Source organism: Podarcis gaigeae (assembly GCF_964106915.1).
Source record: "Podarcis gaigeae genome assembly, chromosome: 4".
Lineage (NCBI taxonomy): Eukaryota > Metazoa > Chordata > Lepidosauria > Squamata > Lacertidae > Podarcis > Podarcis gaigeae.
In genome coordinates this window covers 105,448,190-105,464,646 of record NC_139677.1, presented here as the reverse complement: position 1 = coordinate 105,464,646, position 16,457 = coordinate 105,448,190, and the positions used below count along the sequence as shown (strand labels likewise).

The 16,457-nt window shown below is 43.5% G+C and overlaps 2 protein-coding genes across 3 annotated transcripts in view; both read left to right on the top strand.

Annotated features, from left to right (window-relative positions):
• LOC310843300 (uncharacterized protein) overlaps nucleotides 1–16,457 on the top strand; it is a gene marked incomplete at its 5' end in the record, with an annotated part of 210,852 nt that overhangs the window by 85,277 nt on the left and 109,118 nt on the right. For both annotated transcript variants that reach the window (XM_083736398.1, XM_083736402.1), the window contains one exon: nucleotides 185–234. In XM_083736398.1, coding sequence (XP_083592524.1) covers nucleotides 185–234 — 50 coding nt within the window. The remainder of the gene's footprint in view (nucleotides 1–184; nucleotides 235–16,457) is intronic.
• The window catches only part of LOC310843315 (uncharacterized protein), a 34,172-nt gene continuing 32,879 nt past the window's right edge, over nucleotides 15,165–16,457 (top strand). Inside the window, exon 1 of the mRNA XM_083736479.1 lies at nucleotides 15,165–15,676. The gene's annotated coding sequence lies outside the window, so the exon portion shown is untranslated. The remainder of the gene's footprint in view (nucleotides 15,677–16,457) is intronic.

Below are 16,457 nucleotides of genomic sequence, written 5' to 3'. Positions count from 1 at the left end.
ATTCAATCTTTGAGGGGATGATGTCGTCTTTCCTTTTTCTTCTCTTAAAATCCTTGCTGCAATTGAGGCATAGATGAATAGTGGTCTGTATTTCTTTTGGATTTCTGGTGTCATAAGACCTAATAGGAATGCCTCAGGTTTTTTAGGGAATGAAATCTTAAACATTTTCTTTAACTCATTGTAGATGGTATCCCAAAAATCTTTAATCTTGTCACATTCCCACCACATATGCATGTAAGTTCCATTTCTTTTTTTGCATCTCCAACATAAGTCTGACCTGTTCTTATATATTTTGGCTAGTGTTGCTGGTGTCAAGTGCTGTCTATATAACATTTTCAAAACATTTGATGTCAACTCTCCACAGTTTTTCCCACTGACTCATGTATATATTGTGGCCTAAATCTTGTGCCCAGCGAATCATAGATTCTTTCACTTTCTCCTCCTTTACCTCACAATCCAGGAGGAGGTTGTACATTTTCAAAATATATTTGTTCTTGGATTGAAGGAGTCCTTTTTCAAATTTGGAAGTTTCATTTGCAAATCCTTTTTTTATTATCTAAACTAAATCTTTTGTTTAATTGGAAATATTGCAGCCAATCTGTTAAATATGTTCTGATTTTACCAAATTCTTTCAACTTTAGTTTGCTGTTATTTTCCTCCAGGATCATTTTGTACGTTGCCCAATCGCTTTGCATATTCTTTTTCTTAATGGCTATGGCTTCCAATGGGGAGGTTCACCAGGGGGTTTTGGGTTCTAAGAGATCTTTATATTTGTTCCATATCTTATATAGTGATTTTCTTACAATATGATTCAAAAAACCCATGTGGACCTTCACTTTATCATATATCATATAAGCATGCCATCCAAAGTGATTGTCTAAGTCAACTAAATCTGTATCTTTCGAAACTATCCACTCGTTGATCCATACTAGCCCAGCTGCAGCACAATACAATTCCAGATCCAGTAGAGCAAATCCTCCTCTCTGCTCTTGGTCTATTAAGATTTGATGTTTAATTCTTGGTTTTTTGCCACTCCAAATAAATCTCGCAATGTCCCTTCTCCAGTTTTTAAAACAATTCATACCTCCCAAAATTGGGATAGTTTGAAACAGGAACATCAGTTTTGGCAAGACTGATCAAAATAACAGAATTTTTACCCCAAAAGGAGAGGTGAAGCCTGCTCCAGATTTCCAGGTGCCTCTTGATCTCCTTCCATAACTTTACATAATCATCTTGATATAGATGAATACATTTATTTGACAGCCAAATCCCCAAGTATTTTACTTTTTTCCTTACCTCTAGACTAGTAAGTTCCTGTAACTCCAGTTTTTCATCTGAGCACATAGTTTTACCTAAGAGGTTGGTTTTCTTTTTGTTAATTTTGATACCTGCCAATATTCCAAATTCATTAATTAAATCTATTGCTAATGGGATACCTTCTTTGGGGTCTTCAGTTGTTAATATCACATCATCCACATAGGCTCTAATTTTATGTTTTTCCCCAGTCTTAATTCCCTTTATTCTTCCTTCCTTCCTCAGTTCATTTAGCAGGGTTTCCAGCACCAATATGAATAGGAGAGGGGAAAGGGTACGCCCTTGTCTCATGCCTTTCATAATATCAATACTCTCTGTGAGTATTTGTTGTTGTTGTTGTTTAGTCGTTTAATCGTGTCCGACTCTTCGTGACCCCATGGACGGAAGCACGCCAGGCACTCCTGTCTTCCACTGCCTCCTGCAGTTTGGTCAAACTAATGTTGATAGCTTCAAGAACACTGTCCCACCATCTCCTCCTCTGTCATCCCCTTCTCCTTGTGCCCTTCATCTTTCCCAACATCAAGGTCTTTTCCAGGAAGTCTTCTCTTCTCATGAGGTGGCCAAAGTATTGGAGCCTCAGCTTCACGATCTGTCCTTCCAGTGAGAACTCCGGGCTGATTTCCTTAAGAATGGATACGTTTGATCTTCTTGCAGTCCATGGGACTCTCAGGAGTCTCCTCCAGCACCATAATTCAAAAGCATCAATTCTTCGGCGATCAGCCTTCTTTATGGTCCAGCTCTCACTTCCATACATCACTGCTGGGAAAACCATAGCTTTAACTATACGGACCCTTGTTGGCAAGGTGATGTCTCTGCTTTTTAAGATGTTGTCTAGGTTTGCCATTGCCTTTCTCCCAAGGAGCAGGCGTCTTTTAATTTCGTGACTGCTGTCACCATCTGCAGTGATCATGGAGGCCATGAAAGTAAAATCTCTCACTGCCTCCATTTCTTCCCCTTCTATTTGACATGAGGTGATGGGCCCAGTGGCCCTGATCTTCATTTTTTGATGTTGAGCTTCAGACCATATTTTGCGCTCTCCTCTTTCACCCTCATTAAAAGGTTCTTTAATTCCTCCTCACTTTCTGCCATCAAGGTTGTGTCATCTGCATATCTGAGGTTGTTGATATTTCTTCCAGCGATCTTAATTCCAGCTTGGGATTCATCCAGCCCAGCCTTTCGCATGATGAATTCTGCATATAAGTTAAATAAGCAGGGAGACAATATACAGCCTTGCCGTTCTCCTTTCCCAGTTTTGAACCAATCAGTTGTTCCATATCCAGTTCTAACTGTAGCTTCTTGTCCCACATAGAGATTTCTCAGGAGACAGATGAGGTGATCAGGCACTCCCATTTCTTTAAGAACTTGCCATAGTTTGCTGTGGTCGACACAGTCAAAGGCTTTTGCATAGTCAATGAAGCAGAAATAGATGTCTTTCTGGAACTCTCTAGCTTTCTCCATAATCCAGCACATGTTTGCAATTTGGTCTCTGGTTCCTCTGCCTCTTCTAAATCCAGCTTGCACTTCTAGGAGTTCTCAGTCCACATACTGCTTAAGCCTGCCTTGTAGAATTTTAAGCATAACCTTGCTAGCGTGTGAAATGAGAGCAATTGTGCGGTAGTTGGAGCATTCTTTGGCACTGCCCTTCTTTGGGATTGGGATGTAGACTGATCTTCTCCAATCCTCTGGCCACTGCTGAGTTTTCCAAATTTGCTGGCATATTGAGTGTAGCACCTTGACAGCATCATCATTTAAAATTTTAAATAGTGCAGCTGGAATATCATCACTTCCACTGGCCTTGTTATTAGCAGTGCTTTCTAAGGCCCATTTGACTTCACTCTCCAGGATATCTTGCTCAAGGTCAGCAACCACACTGCCTGGGGTGTACGAGACATCCATTTCTTTCTGGTATAGTTCCTCTGTGTATTCTTGCCACCTCTTCTTGATGTCTTCTGCTTCTGTTAGGTCCTTTCCACTTTTGTCCTTTATTATGGTAATCTTTGTACGAAAGATTTGTTCCTTTCATATCTCCAATTTTCTTGAACAGATCTCTGGTTTTTCCCATTACTCATTATTTATTAATTTCGCCTTTTGCGTGGAGTAGATAGATTCCATACCTCTTTCAAACCTTTCTCTGCAGCCCATTATTATTATTTTTTTAAAAAATACTGTTTATTAAATTTTCCACTTTAACAATCCAATCAAATCATAATAAATATTCCACATTATTCATATTATTCAATAATCAAACAGTCCAAATATTATGCCAAATTATTAAAAAAAATTGGAGGTATCTTCCCATGTTCTAAGGTCGGAGGGCTCTGATCATCTCATACTTCTACTGCTTTCATAATTTTCATGATAGTTCCCATAAATCATTCTGATGTTAATCCTCATTACTTTTCACAGCCTCTGAGTTTATCAAACAAGTGAGATAAAGCAAAACAATATATTTTGTGTGGAATTTATGTCCAGAGTTCCCTCTCTATGTTCACGATATCTCTTCGCAAAAGTCACAAGCCAGTCCAAAAATCTTCTCACCTCGGGCAGCAGCCAAGTCAGCCCAGATAAAATCAAATCAAGGCATCTGCCCAATGCTTTTAAGACCAGCTGCCCTTCAAATGGTTAGCCTGTCCAGGGAAGGTTTTGCCATATAAAACTGGGAATGTACATACTAAGTAAGATATTAAAAGGCACCTATCCCCCTAAGGCTCCGCATTTAATTCAACAAGCTGATCTGCTTCCGATCATGGCCGCTCGGTTAATTGGAGCTGCGTCATTCCGATTCTAATTCCAGGCAAACTTCCAAAGATTTTTTTGGCGTCTCTCCAGTCATTCTCCATATCAAGGTTGGGAAACTCTTTATCCTCTTCCAAATACATCTGCAGATGAATGCTTTGAACTTGGTTTTCCACTTTTGAATAATTGTTATTTCCACACAGTTAATGATTATTAGAGTCATATTATATCACCAAATACACCACCTCTCCAGTCTCGCTTGCTATAAATAATCAGGCAGTTGGTTATTTCAGAGGAGGATATTGCCATTTAACATAGCAAAACGAAATATAATAACAATGGAGGCTCACCCCCCCTTTCCGTTCCAACATACCAAGTCTTTGTAGATGTTAATCCTTCTTCTGTTCAAATCCTTTTTAGCACCTCAGTGGCTGAATTAATAAGTTGAGTAGTTTCTCCCCCTTCGCTCAGATCATGTCCAAAACTTAAATCCAATTTTTCATCTTAAGAATTGGAAGCTTGCTGCTAAATGGAGGCAACTTTGGAGAGTTGCCAAGAAACATTCTGGGTTTTCCATCCAGGACCCCCCAGCCCCTCCTTTCTTCTGAATTTGGGGCCAGGTGTTGGGTGATCTGCGGAGGAGCTGCCACTCCCCAGCCCAGGGACTGTAGGGAGGCTGATTACTCCCAGCTCAGCCTCTGATTCTGGAACGTACGGCAGTGATGGAATTCAGCCATCCTCCATCGCAGCTCACCAGAAGCTCCAACGCAGCCCATTAAATTTAACTGTTTTTTCATAAAGCTCCATGCGATGTTATCAAACGCCTTCTGGCATCGATTAGCATCATAGCCGCTTGCTTTTCATTTTTGAACTCCAGATTTCCTAATAAATTAATAATATTCCTTGTGTTTTTCGGGATCTGGTGTTTGGGAAGGAATGCTGCCCGATTAGGGTGAATTATGTCTTTTAATACATGTTTTAGTCTACCTGCTAGGGTACCTGCATAGATTTTGTAATCACAGTTTAGCAGAGATATCGGTCTGTAATTTGCTGTTATCTCTAGGTCGCTTCCTTTTTTTGGTAGTAAAATCACATAGGCCTCATTCCAGGGGGCCGGGGTCTTTCCTTCAATGAGAGTATCCTTAATTACTTCATTCAGTGGTGGTGACAGTATTTCTTCTAGTTTTTTAGAAACTTCTGCAGGTATTCCATCTGGGCCAGGCAACCTTCCTGACTTGGCATTTTTAATTGCATTTTTAATTTCTATCATAGTAATGGGTGCATTTAGTGTTTCTCTTTGGGCTTCTGTTATTCCTGATATTTTATGAAATTTTAGGTATTGTTCTATGTCCTCTAGCCTTTCTTTCCCTTTTTTATATAGCTTTCTATAGTATTCCACAAAATCTTGTCTGATCTTTTTTGGATCATCCGTTGTTGTCTCTCCTATTTTCAACCTATTTATTAATCTTTTGATTTGTCTTTTCTTGATCTGCCAAGCCAGTAGTTTCCCTGGTTTATTGGCATTTTCAAAGTTTCTGCTTTTTAAGATGTTTAAGCTACAATCAATTTCTTGTTCTAATATAGAGGAGTATTCTGCTCTTAATAATTTGATTTCTTTAAAGATTTGTTCATTACTAAGGTCCTTGGTCAGATCCTTTTCTTTCTTTTTTATTTCCTCCAGTAAATCTGCTTTATTTTTTTCTCTTTTCCTTTTTTGAATTGTGCTCTGTTGGATAAAATAACCCCTGATAACGGCCTTACATGTGTCCCATGCCACCACTTTCTCAGTTCCCTTATTATTGTTGCTCTCGAAGAATTCCTTTTAACACTTTTGTTAGAGGTATCGGTTGGTTGCTCGAGAGCAATAAGGCAATATGCTTCAATAGTCTGTTTTAAAAGTTTCTTATTGATGATAAAAAACCGTTAGAATGCATAGCGCTTCTATTCTGTGTCTTGCTCATTCACTGGCAGAATCTGAGAGTGGGTGGTCCCTAAACCTTCCCCAGCAGAGTTGTTTCTTGATGCCCAGTCTGTGCCTCCCCTCTCTGCGCAGAAGCCTACTGCGCAAGGAAGGTGTGGGTAACGGGGGACCTCTCTCTTCCCCGCTTTGCTCAGGCAAGGTGTCCTGGCACCGCCTCGCCTCCTCCGAGCCCTGCATCTCCTCTCCACTAGAGGCGTGGCTACCTTCCCACAATCTTTGGGGGCTCCTTGTAATCCATCCAGCTTTTCTCCTCTCGCCCCTGAGCCGATGGCAGTTCCCTGACAACTTTCTTACCTCTTAAAATTATTTTTTCATCATTTAGAAGGGATTCATCTAATCTCCATCTTTTCGGCCCTTCCCTCCCTTTCCCTCTCAGTTTTAGTAGCATTGAGTTATGGTCTTAAAGTGTTTTTGACTGGATTTCCACTGCTTCAATTTGTTCTACTAAATCCTTGGTGATCCAAATGGCATCAGTTCTACTGGCCGATTTGTTTGACTCAGAGAAATATGTATAAGCTTTTTTGTTTGGGTATTTATGTCTCCAACTATCAATTAAATCTAGGTGTTCTATCATAGCTATGAAATGGCACAGAAGTCCCCCCCCCCTTTCCTTTATTCCATCCTGCAGATCTATCCAGTTCTGGATTAAATACCCCATTCAGGTCTCCCAACAGTATTAGTTTCTCTCCTATATACTGTATCAGTATCTCTTCTAAACCTTTATAAAATTTTGCTCTTTTTTCATTTGGGGCATATATCCCAATTATCATAAAAGATTCCCCTTGTGATTTTTATCTTAATTATTACTATCCTTCCATTTGCGTCTTTATATATTAGCTTTGGCTCCAAGTTAGGTTTTATGTATATCACCATACCTCTTTTTTTCTTTTTCTTTTTTTTTTTTTGTCTGCTATTATAAATTCTGACCCTAGTTTTGGATTTATCAACACTCTTGTGTGTTTTTTATTTATATGCGTCTCTCGGATACATGCTATATCTAAATTCTGTTTTTCCACTATGCGTTCTACCTTGTTTCTTTTCTTTTTATCATTCAATCCTTTTATATTCCATGATAGTATTTTTAGATTCATTCTCTATTAATTTGAATAAAGAAGAAAGAAGACAAGAGAGAAAGAAAAAGGGGAGAAACAGAAGAAATCAGATATTACAATTAAACAATGTAAAAATGCAGTATTAACTGCAGAGATTTTTTTTCTAAGAAGTAACTGCTAAAAGCTGCCTTGGTTTGTTATGCTCTTTCTTATACTCTTTTTATTTGTGGTGCCTAGTCACGGTCATGATCTTGATTTGATATTCCTGATTTGTTGCTGGGGTCTTCATCAATTGGTTGCCTACCACAAATTTAATTAGCATTAATCCATAACTGGGACTTCCATTTGTTCCTCAGGCTCTGATTCCTTTTTGTTTCCATTGCAGATTGTGAAAAATTGGCAATCAAGAACAAGGGTGACCATGAGAAAATCCCAAGAGAGGAGAAGCCACATAAAAATTTGGAGTGTGGAGAGAGCTGCAATCAGAGCTCCCATTCCATTTCCCATCAAATAAATCTCATTAGAAAGAAACCCTACCAGTGCATGGAATGTGGAAAGAGCTTCAGTCAGTGCTCCTCTCTCACTTCCCATCAAAGAATTCATACAGGGGAGAAACCCTATCAGTGTGTGGAATGTGGAAAGAGCTTCAGTCAGTTCTCCAATCTCACTTCCCATCATAGAATTCATACGGGGGAGAAACCCTATCAGTGCATGGAATGTGGAAAGAGCTTCAGGAAGAGCTCCCATCTCACTTCCCATCAAATAATTCATACAGGGGAGAAACCCTATCAGTGCATGGAATGTGGAAAGAGCTTCATGGATAGCTCCTCTCTCACTAAGCATCAGAGAATTCATACAGGGGAGAAACCCTATCAGTGTATGGATTGTGGAAAGAGCTTTAGTATGAGCTCCTCTCTCACTAAGCATCAGAGAATTCATACAGGGGAGAAACCCTATCAGTGTGTGGAATGTGGAAAGAGCTTCAATAGTAACTCCGATCTCACTTCCCATCAGAGAATTCACACAGGGGAGAAACCCTATCAGTGTGTGGAATGTGGAAAGCGTTTTAGTGTGAGCTCCTCTCTCACTAAGCACCAGAGAATTCATACAGGGGAGAAGCCCTATCAGTGTGTGGAATGTGGAAAAAGCTTCAGTCAGAGCACCAGTCTCACTTTACATCAAAGAATTCATACAGGGGAGAAACCATATCAGTGTGTGGAATGTGGAAAGAGCTTCAGGAAGAGCTCCTCTCTCACTTCCCATCAGAGAATTCACACAGGGGAGAAACCCTATCAGTGTGTGGAATGTGGAAAGAGCTTCAGGAAGAGCTCCTCTCTCACTTTCCATCAAAGAATTCATACAGGGGAGAAACCCTATCAGTGTGTGGAATGTGGAAAGAGCTTTAGTATGAGCTCCTCTCTCACTTTCCATCAAAGAATTCATACAGGCAAGAAAGCCTATCAGTGTGTGGAATGTGGAAAGAGCTTCAATAGTAACTCCAATCTCACTTCCCATCAGAGAATTCATACAGGGGTGAAACCCTATCAGTGTGTGGAATGTGGAAAGAGCTTCAATACGAGCTCTGATCTCACTAAGCATCAGAGAATTCATACAGGGGAGAAACCCTATCAGTGTGTGGAATGTGGAAAGAGCTTCAATACGAGCTCTGATCTCACTAAGCATCAGAGAATTCATACAGGGGAGAAACCCTATCAGTGTGTGGAATGTGGAAAGAGCTTCAATACGAGCTCTGATCTCACTAAGCATCAGAGAATTCATACAGGGGAGAAACCCTATCAGTGTGTGGAATGTGGAAAAAGCTTCAATCAGGCCTCCAGTCTCACTTTCCATCAAAGAATTCATACAGGGGAGAAACCCTATCAGTGCTTTGAATGTGGAAAAAGCTTCAGTCAGAGCTCCAAACTCACTATCCATCAAAGAATTCATACAGGGGAGAAACCCTATCAGTGTGTGGAATGTGGAAAGCGTTTTAGTGTGAGCTCCAATCTCAAATCCCATCAAAGAATTCATACAGGGGAGAAACCCTATCAGTGTGTGGAATGTAGAAAAAGCTTCAATCAGAGCTCTCATCTCTCTTCTCATCAAAGAATTCATACGAAGAGTGGAAAACCCTTCATTATACAGCTTTCAGCGCTAGAGAAAAACACACCACTTTAAACAGGCCTTTGGCTGATTGACATCTAATGCCCTTTTAAAATGTGGTGGGGAGGTGGGGGTTACAGGTTTTGGGCTATGTGTTTTGTGTTTTCATTGTGTGATTTTATGTTGTAACCGTCCTGTGACCTGTGGGTGTAGGGAATTGGAGCCAACTCTTAGAGTCTGAGGGGTCTTTGCCCCCCAATAAGATATGTGAAGAATTTCTTCACCGCCCCTATTGCATCTGCAGAAAACAGCAGCAGGAGACTTTTTCAGGTGGTTCACAATTTATCGGAACCACCTGTAACATCAGGGCCCAGTACGGGCCACATATTCTCCTGCAATGATTTTGCAAAGTTTTTTGCAGATAAAATCGCTCAGATTCGGGAAGAAGTAGACTCCACCGTGGGAGCAGGGCCAGGGCGGGAGAGTGCTAGAGTTCTGTCTAGTCAAGTTGAGTGGGATCAATTCCAATCTGTTACCTCCGAGGATGTGGACAGGCTGCTTGGACGAGTGAAACCAACCACCTGTCTCCTGGATCCTTGCCCATCCTGGCTTATAAAAGCTAGCCGGGAAGGACTGGGCGATGGGCTTCGTGGGGTGGTGAATGCTTCCCTCCGTGAGGGAGCCTTCCCAGACCCACTGAAAGAGGCGGTTATTAAACCGCTTCTTAAAAAACCATCTTTAGATGCGGCCACAATGGCCAACTATCGCCCAGTCTCAAATCTTCCATTCTTGGGCAAGGTGATTGAGCGAGTGGTTGCTGAACAACTCCAGGCACGCCTGGAAGAAGCGGACCATTTGGATCCCTTCCAGTCGGGATTCAGGCCTCATCATGGGACTGAAACTGCCTTGGTCGCACTGGTTGATGATCTCCGGCGGGCTAGGCACAAAGGTGAGAGCTGTTTCCTAGTTCTGCTGGATCTCTCAGCGGCGTTTGATACCATCGACCATAACATCCTTCTGGACCGTCTTGAGGGGCTGGGAGCTGGGGGCACTGTCCTACAGTGGTTCCACTCCTTCCTCCTGGGCCGTGTTCAGAAAGTGGTGGTGGGGGATGAGTGTTCAGACCCCTGGGCTCTCACTTGTGGGGTGCCTCAGGGTTCTGTCCTCTCCCCCATGCTTTTCAACATCTACATGCAGCCGCTGGGAGAGATCATCAGGAGGTTTGGGCTGGGTGTTCATCAGTATGCAGATGATACCCAGCTCTACCTCTCTTTTAAATCAGAACCAGTGAGGGCAGTGAAGGTCCTGTGTGAGTGTTTGGAGGCGGTTGGAGGATGGATGGCGGCTAACAGATTGAGGTTGAATCCTGACAAGACAGAAGTACTGTTTCTGGGGGACAGGAAGCGGGCAGGTGTGGAGGATTCCCTGGTCCTGAATGGGGTAACTGTGCCCCTGAAGGACCAGGTGCGCAGCCTGGGAGTCATTTTGGACTCACAGCTGTCCATGGAGGCACAGGTCAAATCTGTGTCCAGGGCAGCTGTTTACCAGCTCCATCTGGTACGTAGGCTGAGACCCTATCTGCCTGCGGACTGTCTCGCCAGAGTGGTGCATGCTCTGGTTATCTCCCGCTTGGACTACTGCAATGCACTCTACGTGGGGCTACCTTTGAAGGTGACTCGGAAACTACAACTAATCCAGAATGCGGCAGCTAGACTGGTGACTGGGAGCGGCCGCCGAGACCACATAACACCGGTCTTGAAAGACCTACATTGGCTCCCAGTATGTTTCCGAGCACAATTCAAAGTGTTGGTGCTGACCTTTAAAGCCCTAAACGGCCTTGGTCCAGTATACCTGAAGGAGCGTCTCCACCCCCATCATTCTGCCCGGACGCTGAGGTCCAGCGCCGAGGGCCTTCTGGCAGTTCCCTCATTGCGAGAAGCAAAGTTACAGGGAACCAGGCAGAGGGCCTTCTCGGTAGTGGCGCCCACCCTGTGGAACGCCCTTCCAGCAGATGTCAAAGCAATAAACAACTACCTGACATTCAGAAGACATCTTAAGGCAGCCCTGTTCAGGGAAGTTTTTAACGTGTGATTTTACTGTATTTTTGGTTTTTATGGAAGCCGCCCAGAGTGGCTGGGGAGGCCCAGCCAGATGGGCGGGGTATAAATAATAAATTATTATTATTATTATTATTATTATTATTATTATTATTATTATTATTATCATTATTATTATTATTATCATTATCATTATTATGTGAGGGGGCCACCCCCCAGTTCATAGGAACAGCCATTCAAATGGCATGCTTGCACTGCATCCTGTTTTATTCAAGTTGGCACCCCTGCTATAGGGCACTATAGAAATGAAATAAATGCATAAATAAAATAACACCATCTTCATGCCTTCATTTGCCCATGTTCCAGCTTGTCAATATCCTTATTATTATCATTTTAAAATTCATGTACCCGTCATCTGAAGATTTCATGGTGATTCACAACATAAACAGACAGGTTGAAAACACGGCTTTGTCAAAAACAAGTCAAGCCAGAGAAATCTCTCTTTTTTTCTTTTTCTTTTTTCGGATGGAGTTACAGACTGTTTCTCAGGGGACTGCTGTGGTAATAGTTCATCTTTATTTCAGTAAGGCTTTTGACAAAGTCCCCCGTGATATTTATGTGAGGAAGCTGGTAAAATGAGGCTGAACTTGGTAACTGTTAGGTGGATTTGACTGACCAAACCCAAAGAGGACTCCTTCATGGTTCCTCATCATCCTGGGGCAAAGTGACAAGAGGGGTGCTGCAGGGTTCTGTCCTGGGCCCGTTGTTGTTCAACGTCTTTATAAATGTCTTGGATGAAGGAACTGAGGGGGTGCTCATTACATTTGCAGACGACACCAATAGGGGAGCGGAGGCCAATGTGGCAGAAGGCAGAATCAGATCAAGGGCAGGAATAGTACCACTTTCTTCTGCCTTGGTCAGGCCCCACCTAGAATACTGTGTTCAATTCTGGACATCACAATTTCAGTACCTTAAATTTTGTTGGCCTGGGGAAATCAAGAAGCTTGGGCTACACATGCCATATTCCTTTTATAACAGGTGGCAAATGTTTATCGAATACATATATTGTCAAGACTGTTGCAGGAATCCACCCATCACTTGTGAGAAAATATGGCATGATCTCTTAAAATAATCAAATGAAACTTGTAACACATGTCAAGATGAAAGTCTGCAATTTCATCAGGACATGTTATTTGTTGTTTACTGTTGTAACTATTGCTTTCTGAAAAGTTATCTTCTGTACCATGAAGATATATAAAAACAATGTTTTTAAAAATGGTGTGGAAATCAGGTGTCCTCTTCCATTAATCTGCTTGCATGTGTTGCGTGTTATTTGGAGTCTGTTACTGCCAGTTATTTCACATTATCCATGTGTTTCTGTGTGTTCAGCACACATGATTGCTGGTGTGTTTTTTTGGTGTGGCAGCAAGTGTATTTTGGAACTCCCTGCCACTTGACATCAGGCAGGAGGCTTCACGGTCCACTTTGCAGCATTCAACTTTGTTACTGTTGCTGAGTTTGTGATAGCTAAATATTGAGGAGAGAGAAGCCAATCTCCTACGTATATCTGAATAAATTGAGAAAGTCTGGTTTTCAGTAACTACGATTAAGCTAAGTTAAAATGCTAATATTCACCTCAACTTTCTAAGCACCTGCACAGGCATGTTTTTAGCAGATTCCCCAAAAATGTGGGAGGGAGGTGCCTGCTTGATCTCAAGAGGCAGGGAGTTCCAAAGGGTCTGTGCTGCCATACTAAACAATTGAGGTCTTGCGTGGCACCTGTAGTTCAAGCAGTCAAGTGTCTGCCTGTGGGGTAAGGAGGGGATTTCATGGGTAAACTGGTCCCTATGATAATGGAAAGGCCTTGAACTGGGTCTGGTAGCCAATGGGCAAACAGTGATGCCCTCTGAGACAAAGGGTCATATGCCGAGAAGGCCTCACTTTGACAGCAATTGTGCTGCAGCATTCTGCACCGGCTGAAGCTTCTGAACCAAGCACAAGGGATGCCCCACAAGGAGGGCACTGTGGTCATCCAGCCTTGAAGAAGCGAAGGCGTGAGGCCAGGCTCTCCCGGTCCTGGAATGTCGAACCATCTGCAGTTGAAATCCACATATTTCTATACCAAAGTGAAATCTGGAAATCATGTAAGGTTTTCAGTGCTGGGTAGAAGTTTGGGTTTTGGACTCTGTGACCTGGGGGACCAGGGTTCGAATCCCCACCCAGCCATGAAGCTCCCTGGGGTGACCGTGGGGAGAAAAAGGTGGCATATAAATGGAATAACCTAAATAAATAAGATTTTCTATTTTGGAGCAATGGAGGTTCTGGCAGCCGCTAGCCTCCTGGTCAAGAGTTCGTGAGAGCTGACGAAATGGCAAAGTGGCAAACCTGGAGCCCTCTCTGTGGGCACACGCACTGTAATCCCAGTTGCCCGAGCGAGGGGCCGGCCAGTCTGTTTTTCCTACTCGGGAGTAAGCTGCCTTGAGTTCAGCAGGGCTTGACTCCCAGGTCAGTAAGCATAAAGACGACAACATGAGAAGGGGCTGCTGGGTTGACATGTTGGCTGGGCTTTCCCATGGAAGCCAACGGAGGAACTCATTCCTTGGAGGCTGTGAGCAAAGGGCAGCCGAAGAAACGGCAAAATATAACCACCTCCACCACCACTGTGGCAACGTGCTCAGGGAAGGCGTTTTGGGAGTTAAAATGCTAAGCAAGGCAGCCATTGGGTTGATCTAGGCCAGGCCCATATCCGGTACATACACTCAGACACCCACTGCCCAGAGACACCCAGAGATGGGCCGATAAGGATTACCAAGGAAGGACAGGGAAGGGGCATGTCCGACTCCTCAGGCCTTATCTCTAGGCGGAACCTAATGTATCTACAGTGGTACCTCGGGTTACATACACTTCAGGTTACAGACTCTGCTAACCCAGAAATAGTACCTCGGGTTAAGAACTTTGCTTCAGGATGAGAACAGTAATCGTGTGGCAGCAGTAGGAGGCCCCATTAGCTAAAGTGGTGCTTCAGGTTAAGAACAGTTTCAGGTTAAGAACGGACCTCCGGAATGAATTAAGTACTTAACCGGAGGTACCACTGTATGTCTAATGCTGTAACTTTTGATTGGATAAAGACCTGATTCAAGAATGTATAAAGGGAAGCCTCCCCTGTTGGGAAGGGCCGGACTACGGAACTTATTCCTCCGTGCCATTGATTGCTGCCAGCAAACTTAACTTTCTTGCTTTAATTCTTCATTTGACTGGCCTGACTATTTGCTACACCACCACCCATCTGGCTGGGTTTATTTATTTATATTTATTTGTACGTGCACACACAATCATTATTGTCTCATATCAAAAACTGGGAGAGGGTCTCTTAGTACAGCCCTCCAGTGCACACTAGCGGCCAAAATTGTGGAACCTTCTAGACAAAATGTATTTCTGAAGTTTGATGGCTCATGATGTTAGGGACTTCAGAATACAGACCTAGATTTTCCTGTTGCTCGCTTTCCTCTTGGTGTTTACTAGAATGTGGGTCAACAGCTAGCTACAGGTGCGAAGTGCTCTGACCACACTTGCTGCGCTTACACAAATGCTTTTGCAAACAGAAAAGAGAGATAGTTTTTAGCCTTTTTAGCTTGCTCCTTATAAAATGGTGTTTTTGGATTAGCTTGCTCTCTATAAAATGGCCTCAGTCTGGCTCTCCAGTATTACCAAGGTGGGGATTTCTGGTCTTCACTCCTTCAATGACACCGCTTTGTTTTAGAGTAATATCAGTGCTTCTTTTCTGTGGGGACGCAGGGGACGCATACCCCTAAACATTTTGTGAATTTAGCAGGAGAAGAAATTCACTGTATTTATTTTCCCAGATTTGAACCATATTTATTTTTCCCCGGTGGTGATTTTCTTAAGTCAAAATGAGAGTACCCTAAACATTTTTTTAAGAAAAAGAGCACTGAGTTATTTCATAAAATCATGTATCAATGGAAATATAATTTAATGAGGAATGTAATGCAATAATTTTTATGAAGGATTATTTATTACAACAGCAGTTATAAAGAAGAAACGTGAAAACACAGGAAAAATGAGATACGCAGGTTAAATTGCCGTGTTGACCCTTTGCGATAAAATAAATGTGTTTGGGTTTGTAAAAGGTTCGCCATCACTGCGCTAGAAGGAATGGAAAGTAGGGGGGCGTCCCCCCCAAAGCATCTCTGGAAGTGGGAAAGAAAGAAAAACGCGGAGGGGAGAGGTGGGCACGCTGGGCTTGGCAAGGGTTAAAGGGAACTGAGCTGCCTTCCTAGAGAGGACAGGAAACAAGGGGGGCAGGTCCTCCAGAGCCAAGGCCCCTCCCTCCCCAGTCCTTTCCTGCAAGGAAGTGGGGTGTTACTTTGTGTCTCTGCTGCAAGGGCTGCCTCGCTCTCCCCTCCTGGGATCTGGTGAATCTCCTCTCTCTCTCTCTGGGATCTGGTGGGGGTCCCAGGGCTGCAGCAGGGGAGGGGGCCTGGGGGGCCTGATCTGCTCCTGCAGGGCGGGGACCCCAAGTCAGGGAGGAGAGGGTCCTGTCAGGGAGGGGCCAGGTCTGCCACGCTCTCCTTCCTGCAGAGCAGAAGATCCCAAACTCATTTGGCCTTTCAGGAAAAACTGACTCCCCCAAAATCTCCCTTCTTTAAACAAAGGAGTCCCTGGGACATTAACTTCTGTGTGACGTCGTTCAGCCTCATTGCACAACAGAGGAAACATGTGCAAATGGTTTTCCAAAGCTGGATGAGGAGGTGGACTAGCCCCCCCCCCCAGAAAAAAAAAGGTGGGAGAGAAAGGCCAGGGATAAAGAGAGGGATCCCAGCCCATAGTCTGGCTGCTGCATTGGGTACCAGTTTCCCAGTGTCTCCCAGGGCAGCTCGCCACAGAGGCCACTGCAGCAATCCCCTCGCACCCAGAGCAGGGCATCCCAGGACCACATCCTCTCTGTCCCAAAGGGATTGTTGCTGGCAAAGCAGCCGGAAATGGGCGCTGCTACTCCCTGAGCCTCCTGGGACCTTGGCGTCAGTGGCTGTGCGTGTGTTAAGCTATCTAACTGAATAATAATACTAAATTACCCTCCTAAATTTCAAGGGAGATGTCTTTGGCCCCTGCCCACTTGGCCCTCAGGGGGTTGGCCAGATACATTCCTGGCCCTCAGAGCAAAGAAAAAGGGACCCCACCCCAGGGGTCTGCCTG